Consider the following 9,281-nt stretch of genomic DNA (forward strand, 5'->3'; position numbering starts at 1 on the left):
GTGGTCCGTAAGCAATGCTGCTCATAATTGGTACAAGTTCGTTGCCAAAGTTCCACTTCTTGCCGAAAAGAACTTGTCTGCCCAACGCTGATTGTGAGGTTTTTGTCTCATTAGAGTCTGTTTTCGCGCGACGGACGTTGGTCGGCTTAGCCGACGAACCCCTGCGTGAAGTATCCTGTTGTTGGCGCTAACGCAGCACACCAAGGCCAGAACGAACTGGAATGCGACGGATCGTATCTGAACGCAGTGGGCCGGCCCGGGTTTCTTAGTCGCCTTCCTGGTTGGGATATACGGGACCTATGGCTTACCTACTTATTTTTCCAGTTGTTTCCTTATCGTCCGCTGAACCCTCTAGACGTAATAGGCCGGCCCTATTTCCGCAGTCGTATCCCTGGTTGGGACGTACGAGACTCAGGGCTCGCCTGATCCTTGATTAGTTTCCAATCGTCCCTACTCGCTGCCTTGGTGGTTGGGCATCTTAATGTGGCAACGTCTTGCGAAAATACCTCGGGCTAGAGGTATGCCTTCGGGCTACGAGCCAGCGACACCGGGCTCCGCATCTCTGATCACGAACAGGAGGCCCGAATCCAGCATAACCTTAAGTTTGGGTATTGCGGAGGAATAGGAGGGGCTAGTACGAAAACCAACGCCAACACACATACGCGGATCAAAGCGACATACAACGAATCTCGTAAACACTTCAGAACAGAATCGCGTCCGGTGGGCCTAGCGGCTATCGGCCCTGTTTCTACCAACGTTCATGGACCTTTGAGTTCCAGTACGATTTCTTTGCAAAAGAAAACATTAGCTCCTCAATAATCTTTGCACATGCAAGCGATACGGCGTCTAGCTAAGTTACCATGGCTTCAAACGAGAACGAGTTATGCGCGGACACGATTGTGGCCCTCGGATTAACAGCTCATCCGGAGGCATGGCAGGCAGATACTGCCTCAGTCACGACTTCTGATGTCTCGTTATCAAACGCAGCTACTGAGCTTCTTCAAGGACTGTTCAGACAGGTATGTCACTCACAACTGGATTTCTCGACACCGACTCCAAGCATCATTAGTGCCTTAATTCATTGGAGGGGGGGTGGGGGGCAAAGAGCTTGACGCTGACAACGAAGTTTCACAGGCACAATTACTAGCATGTCTACAGTGGCTCAACGAGTTCCAGATCCTGGCATACGTCCCGTTGAGGACGAGGGTCGCCTACAACGACCTGGCCGATTTGACCGGTGTGCTTCCGCAGCAAATTCGGCGCATCGTGCGAACAACGGCGACAGCCGGTATCTTGTGCGAGCCGCATCCTGAAAGCGTAGCACATACTCCTCTATCAACCCTGCTGGTGAAGAAACCATCATTCCTGGATGCCGTGAATTTTACTGCCGAAACTGTAGTCCCCGCCTCACTGCGCATGGCAGAGGCCACTCGACTACAAATGCGACATCATAAAAAGGACGCCAGTCCATATCAGATTGCCACAAACTGCTCTCTCTCGCTAGCGGCTGCGTGTGAGAAAAATGCCAAGCTCCATCGCAGAGCAGTCGCTTTCCAGCGATTGATTACAAGTGGCGGAACGAGTGCCGTACTTAATATTCTTTCCTCCATTGATTTAGAGGGACTTGGAAAGGCCATAGTTGAGGTAAGGTTCTTCTTCTGAAGCTGGCTGCGAGGTGATAGTGTCTAACGAAACGATGGTGACAGGTGAATGCAGTTTCCACGGCGGTGGCGAAAGCACTCTACAGCCGCAGCCCATCTCTCTGGTTTGTGGTCCAGGTACGCGAGGGGATCAAGCAGACAGAGTCAAGACTTTCCTGGCAACGCGTGAACTCCTTAAGCTGGCTGAAGGTCCAGAGTCGCGTGGCCGGAACACCGCAAAACGAGTCGGACGCGGCTGTTTACCTGCTTCACCTCCCTGATCCCTACTTCTACGGCTCTTCGAGCGAGCATGCCGAGATTTGCGTGGCAGAACTCCGAGCCCACTTTGATCTGCTGCGGATAAACGACAAAGCTACTTTAATCCTTATCGCAGATGTTGTACCAGACACCTGTGGCTCCTCAGAAGCTGAAGCTCGGCTACAAGACTTGCTGCTGCTTCAGCTGGGACACGATGTAGTATTTGATTTGAAACGGCTCAAGGGGCTGATGGAGTTTGCCCGAGAGGATGCCGACAAAATTACGGTCGTCAAACAGCTTTCGTCTAGTCGTCATTCGTTGGTTGCGTTTTTGTTGCGGTCGAGTAAAATTTCGAGTTGATTGATTTAAGGTAGAAATACATCAAAAAAGTGAAGATTTCGCTGAGAATGAACTGATAGTATTGCCGAGTTGAAATATTACTACCACTCGTTCTCAAATCATCTCAGTTGTCTACTCATTATCTGACGTGTTCAGCATGGCTCAACGACACCCAAATGGGTTTCTTAAACCATACGCCCCAGATATTCTGGTCAAACCAGTCTCCATACATAAGGTCCGTTTCAAGTCCAAGATCAAAATGCCACAAAACCTTCGCCATTATCAAGCGGATCTCTGCACGCGCTAGGTTGCTACCAAGACAGTTCCTTGTCCCCATGCTCCAGGGCTGGTACACCGAACTGTTGTCCATTCTGAAGTCCAAGGGCGTATCCTTGAGCCAGCGCTCGGGACAAAACTCAGAAGCTCGGTAGAAGTTCTTGTGATCGAGGCACGCACCCATCATCGAAATACCGACACTCACCTATTGTAGCCAATTAATTGATTGTCAATGAGTTGAAGAACACATCTACACAATAAAAACAGGGGATGGCAGAAAATGTTGGAGAATAGAATGGACGTACATTCCCAGGAATGAATTTGCCACAAACGCTTGCGCCGCCCTCAGGCGGAACCCGCTGGCTATGAGTTGGGACAGGTGGGTAGAGCCGCAAGGTTTCCTGGAAAACGGCATCAAGGAAAGGTAGCTGGCCAACCGACAGCAGCGTGATCTCTTCTGCGGACTTGAACGATGACCGGATCTCCTGAACCAGCCGTTGCATGGCCTTGGGGTCGCTAAGAAGCAGGTACGACATGCCACACAACGTTGTCGCGCTCGTCTCTGAGCCCGCCAGAACCATGATGCTGGCATTATTAAGCATCTCCCCGTGGGTCATGCCCTCGCTCGCTGCCCTTGTATCATCGTCGTCGTTATTGTCATCGTTGGAACTCTTGATCAAGATGCGGTCCCAAAAGTCCCCGCGGTCAGTGCCGTGTCTAAGCCGCTCATTGACCTTTTCCTCAGAAAACTTGTAATTAGCTAACCTCTGTTTCCGGACAGCCTTGGAGATGAAAATGGGGACAAGAAAGTCCAGGCCGAACTCGTAGAAGACGCTGGACTGCATGGCAAATTTGACCGTCGACGATATGGCGGGGATCCACGCATGCAGCCTGCCGTTGCGGAGGGAGTGGAAGGACTCGCCCCATGCAAGGTCGCCAATGACGTCGAAAACTACCATGTTATACCACTTCGTGAGGTCAAGCTTCTCACCGGTCGAGGCGAACTTTGACAGGTTGTCAATCAAGAGTTCGACGTGCCCCATAATGAGCTTTTCCTGCTGCCGGAGCCCTCTTTCGGAAAAGGCGCCAGAGAGGAGGCGGCGATAGCGGGAGTGGTCTTGCTTGTTCGCGCCGAGGATGTGCTAGACGATGCACTTTATTAGTCCAACTGAATTAGAATATAGACATACCGTCGACTAGATGACGAACACTTTGCTTGTTCGGATTGCGCCTTTGGCGCCGAGGATCCTTTGGAAACTCTGGCCTGCCCGGGTGGTGCGCATAGATGTCGTTCCACGCTTGCGCGCTCGTGTAGCTCAGCTCGTCTGGCCGAACACGAACGACATCCCCGTATTTGAGATGGAGTTTTGCTTGAATATGCGTTCGCCTGCCTGTTATCTGGTGATAACACCAGGGGATACTGCTCATCCTCCATAACAAAGGGCCGGGATAGTCGCGTAGTGGGTGGAAGAACAGATTGTATATCGCAGTTCCCACCAAACACAAGAGCGCTGCTGCTGCAACGCCGACTGAGGCCAGAGTCAATCGGCTATTAATTAACGCTAGTCGAGCAACGAATAAATCCATTTTTGTGAGGGTATGGTGAAGTTATGCTGTTTTGAGCGGCTGCCAGTTGCGTGACTCAAGAACGTCAGTAAATTCCTGTTGATTGTAGTACGCCTGGCCCAGTCGATGCTCAAGTATCAATATATTTTTCTCAACATGATTAATCGCTGCCCGTTTTGCGATACACTCTCTGCGTGTTTCAACAGACTAGGTACACCGTGCCTGACGTTCAACTAGTGCCACGGGCATTCTCCATGGTTGCGATTTCAGCTCGTTGACCGATGACACATCTAGGCCGGTCATAATCAAATATCGGGCTTCGGGTTTGGTGTGACCGGGTCAATTTAATCGTGACACGCTGTTGGCTAGTGGGCCCCATCGATGTTTGGTTGGAAGGATTTCCCGTCTGCGGTGTTGGCTCTTCGGCGATCATGCCAACTGCATTTTTCCCGCATCAGGGGTCATTTACGGGATGACTCTTGTCAGCAGTCCAGCGGGCACAATGTCAAGATTTGGCGGGCTGGACCGGCGGCATAGATCAATCATGCAAGCCCTTACATGTTAATCAAATTCGCCGCTGCACGCTTCCAGCGACTTAAAACTATATTTTCAATCTTCCTATCACCCGTTGAAGCGTGTATGCAGTAGCCATTTGGATACCGTCGGTTACTACTCCCTGTTGTTGTTGTTGTTGTTGTTGTTGTTGTACTTTTTGTTGTCCAATTTCTTTAGCGTGCTGTACTCAACATGGCTCTAGATAGCGAAATTCCACCACCTCTCCCAGACGATCCTCGCAGCCAATTTCTCTGTTTAACGATTCTCGGCTATCGCAAACAGAGTCTCTCTGAAGAAGAGTACAGGCATTATATGACGCAAGTTTCAGCCTCTTTGACAAGGGATCTCATGGTCAAGTACGGTATCATGCGGTGGACAATGGTGAGAATTCTAGCTCCAAATGCTCCGCTACGAAAAATACACTGATACTGTCAAAAGATTCACAACACATCACAGACCCGTCAGCTTATGGATATCTTAATGGATCCACAAATGGCCAATGTGGCCGATTACGATTGTTTCAGTCAAGTCGTGTTCAAGGATATCAATGACTACAAGAAAATGAAAGAAGACCGGTGGTACAAGGAACACTTAGTTGAAGACCATGAAAAATTTGCCGATACAACGAGAAGCAAAATGACGATTGGATGGATCACAGAGATTATCAAGGATGGGAAGGTCGTTGAATCGGTGCAAGGATAGTGCTAGGAAATATCTTGCATCTACAACATATCAAATGCCTCGCCACCAAAAGATTTCTGATCACTTGAGCGAGGTGCGAGAATCCAAGTAGCTAGTAATCGTTGGCGTAAGCCTGGCTCTAAGTCGCTCGCTGATGTCCCTACTTAGTGATCTCGTCGGTTAGGTAAGATCTGCTGGATATCGTGCGATAAACGTCAAAATGAATAAACATTTGGCCGATGAGCGAAGCTTCTTTTTAGTCTTGCGAAATCAATGAGAAACGCAACGTTGGAAAAAAAAAAAGAAAACTCAAATCGGATGAACATGGAATCAAATGTCTCCAACGTCAGAAAATAGCCACTATCTTATGTGATCCTGACATGGTCCAACATCTTTTCATCAAACCTGCCGAACAATCTCTTTAGCACTTGAAACCCCATGAGACCTTACTGCTCCTTCGAGAATCCTAGCAAATATATCCATAAACTCCTCAGTATCCCGTTGTTTCAGTGTGGAAAGAATACACAACTGGAGACTGTCAGCCTTTGAAGAATTTGTCTCTACGACCGTCATCTCCAACGCCGCGAACGGCCAGACCATCGCATAACCGCATCGATCCTCGACAACTCCCCGCAGAGCGGCCGCAGACTGCCCTTCTTCTTCTTCTTGATTGACAATATGATTGAGAAGCACGTTACCCCAACGCCGCTGCCTCGCCGTCGCCTCGGGACCCGTGGCAACGAGATACCCGTCCTGGTAATACGGATCCGATTCTTGTGTCGCCAGCCAGTTGCTAAAGGCGCGCCGCGAGATGTCCACGATGTCGGCCTCGGCGGGGACAGGGACTCGGATAGGACTGATGGATATTAGAGCCCCCTCCATCTCAGATGCGTCCTCGATGTCGGCGCGGTTGGCACTGAGTCGATAGTAAACCACTTCTTCCGGCATTTCTTGCGGCCCTCCTGGTTGCCACCATTTCAATAGACGGGCTATTGTCAGAGAGGTTGCGGCGTGGATCAGCGCAGCAGGTGTGATGTGGTGACTCCGGCACCAGTTGCCATACGGGAGGGAATTAATTCTTTTGAAGAGAGGAGGGGCTGGAAGGGCTTGAGGGGGAAGCTTTCCTTCATCAGGTATCGGAGTCGCTCGTGCCCCGGTCATGAAGTCTTCCCAGATTCTCATGTGCTTCTGTAAGACAGAATCTGGGGAACTGCCTAAGCCATCAACGCCGTATGTTTTCAGCGCCCACTGCTCCATTGACGGCCTCGCCGCATTCTCGCACGCCTCGGTCAAGAAGCGCTGCCATCCTCCCTGGCAGCTGTCTCTCTGGATTATGGACGCAAGAATTGCGTGAAGGTCTTCTGCAATGTTACGTGCCACCCATGCGTCGACAATTGAGTGGTGAAAAGTCCATGCGAGAAGCCGCGGCTTCGACAAGAATGCTACTCTCCAGAGCGGTCGAAGGAATGACCAGGGTCTCATCGAATCTTTGATGCGATGAATGTCGGGGTCTACGATCTCGGTGTTCTGGGAGAGGTCAATCTCCAACTCGGATGGCTTGAGCACAGCCTGCACGAATTCGGCATTCTTGATCAGGTCGAAGGCGCTGTCAGGGGTTTCGACTGTCTTTGGGTTGACCGACACATCTAGAAGAGAAAAGACGGTCCTTAAATTCTGCTTCTTCGACACCAGTAGGCGGATTCCTTCGAGAAGTTGGGCCTCGGTGCAGTCGGACTGAGAGAGGTCGAAGAACTGATAGAACATCCATGATTTGGGTTCCAGCATGCTGGTTATGAACATCTCTCGTTGGAGGATAGTGCTCGGAAATACGGCTTCGAAGCTCTCAAAACCGCACTTGGTATCCAAGGCCATTCTCCGCAGCAGGCCGTTTGTTGCGCTTGGAACTGGTTTGACGGATTTGACTAAGGCCGCTTCAAAGGCGTCTTCATCCTTAGCAGAGAGCGTTAAAGCCACGTCTGCAAGACTTCGCGTACTGTAGAGCGTCGCCATGGGTAGATCTATCTCTCGTTTACGCAGTTGCGCCCTAAGTTGGAGAGACAGCAAGGACGTGCCTCCATTTTCGATGAAAGACCGAGCCTGAATACTTTGAGAGTCTTCCAGGGAGATTGCATCAAAGTCTGAGCCAGCCAGGATTTCTGTGGCCAAGTCCAGAAAGATTTTGCCGTTGCCAAGGATGAATTTTGAATCCTCTTGCTGATGACCATCTGTCATGACCAGGCTTCCGTTGTCGATGATACTCTTAGCAGCCCTGGTCAAAGCGGCTGTGTCTGTCTTTGCCGTGGGAGTTTCGGGGAACTTGTCAAAGCGCAGCCATCTATGTGGCTTCATGTATGCCGGTAAATGATCAGAACAAGCCACTTCGGCCTTGGAAATGAAGTCTGCCCAGAAGCTATCGGCATCAGTATCGGCGGTCAGGATATCAGCCAGAACCACACAGCACGTAATGACCGGACGTCCTACAGACGGCTCGATAAGTATGACTCTGCACCTGATCACGTGCGGTAACTGGCTGATGATGTACTCGATCTCCTCCGGCTGTACGCGGTTACCGTCTATCTTGAATTGAAAGTCAACTCGGCCTAGTAAGACGAAGGCTTGGTCACCAACAAACATGCCCATGTCTCCAGTTCTGTAGATATAGGTGTGACCGGCGTCTCCTGGGAATGGATGAGGCGCAAAGACCTGTGAGGTTGCACCGGGTCTGTTAATATACCCCGAACTCATCCATGTTGAGCTGAGACATATTTCTCCTGGAATGTAAAGCGGGCAGAGCTCCATAGTACCCGGTCGAAGGATGTAGAGAGAGTAATCAGAGTTTGGAAGTGAATGATAGGGCGGCAGAGTTCCGGTACTAGACAAAATGGTGTCAACATGGCTTGATCAGGACGGTAGATTAGCAAAGAGTCTGCTTACGGCTCGTCATGAAAAGGCAGATAGTGAGAGTTCATTTCCGTGGCGCCGTAGCCTATGCGTAAAGAAACATAAGGGCTCCATGTTCCTGTGACAGCACATGAGGCGGCTTCTCCAACAAGAGAGACAGTCTTAAGACTGGGAACCTGGCTTGGGCTGATGAGTGAGATAGACGAGGGGGTGATGCACATATCGTCAATGCGATAACGGTTGATGCATTTCGCAAGGTCTGAGGTGATCTCGTCTTGAGGAGGAATGAAAAGGCACCCTCCATTGGTCAAAATTGTCCAGATGGCATTCCCAGACGCAGAAGAAATAGGGTTGAAGAAGAGCAAAGACCTCGAAGCCCGTGTTCTTCCAGCATAACTGGCGATGGAGGAGCCAAGCGTCGCATGATCGTGTAGAGAACATTTTGGTCGCCCTGTAGAGCCAGAAGTAACTCGGAACCACGCTGGTCGGCGGAAGTCTTGCAAGAGATTGATGCAAGAGTCAAGGGGTACCCGGTCAACTTTGTCGGTGGCAGAAAAAGTCCTCCTTTTCAGTTCATCAAAATCGTACTGCCATGTGAGGGCTTCCCACGAGGCAGCATTCTCACGTTGCGACTTGTCCACGATCAGGAGACTGCAACCGCAGTCCTCAATGATGTGACCATTCCTTGACTTGGGCTGGTTGGGATCAACTAGAACAACGGCAAATCCAGCTTTCCAGCACGACAAAACTGCAGCCACGATAGCAGGTGATCTCTCCATCATGATTCCTATGACAACGCCGCAGTCCATAACCAAGCCGGTGTCGAGCGGATACGAGGCCACACCCGAAAGTCGAAGGCCCAGGTCTGTGGCCATCAGGTCAGACATGAAGTCCAGTTCGCGGTACGTTAGCACGTATTCTCCGGTGCCCTCGATTGCAGGAAGATTTGGTGTTCTGTTAGCCTGACGACGGAAGAGCTGATGTACCGACCCGAATTCAAAGTCAGCGAGGGAAAGTCCAGGCCGGCAATCGTGGCGGATCTTCAGCTCCTCCTCAAGAGACATC

The 9,281-nt window shown here is 50.6% G+C and overlaps 2 protein-coding genes across 2 annotated transcripts; both read right to left on the reverse strand.

Annotated features, from left to right (window-relative positions):
• Positions 1 to 2,376: 2,376 nt before the first annotated feature.
• Positions 2,377 to 4,100, reverse strand: HER10_EVM0010261 (VerB; the record flags this gene model as incomplete). Its single annotated transcript, XM_035479727.1, has 3 exons — positions 2,377 to 2,718; positions 2,846 to 3,655; positions 3,723 to 4,100. 3 exons carry the CDS (start codon positions 4,098 to 4,100, stop codon positions 2,377 to 2,379), a joined length of 1,530 nt encoding a protein of 509 aa, XP_035325827.1.
• Positions 4,101 to 5,714: 1,614 nt separating this feature from the next.
• On the reverse strand, positions 5,715 to 9,280 carry HER10_EVM0008369 (uncharacterized protein; the record flags this gene model as incomplete). The annotated part of the gene is made up of 3 exons (XM_035477894.1): positions 5,715 to 8,187; positions 8,250 to 8,301; positions 8,842 to 9,280. 3 exons carry the CDS (start codon positions 9,278 to 9,280, stop codon positions 5,715 to 5,717), a joined length of 2,964 nt encoding a protein of 987 aa, XP_035325817.1.
• Position 9,281: the final 1 nt, after the last annotated feature.

The sequence above is a fragment of the Colletotrichum scovillei genome, assembly GCF_011075155.1.
Source record: "Colletotrichum scovillei strain TJNH1 chromosome Unknown Contig00014, whole genome shotgun sequence".
Classification (NCBI taxonomy): domain Eukaryota; kingdom Fungi; phylum Ascomycota; class Sordariomycetes; order Glomerellales; family Glomerellaceae; genus Colletotrichum; species Colletotrichum scovillei.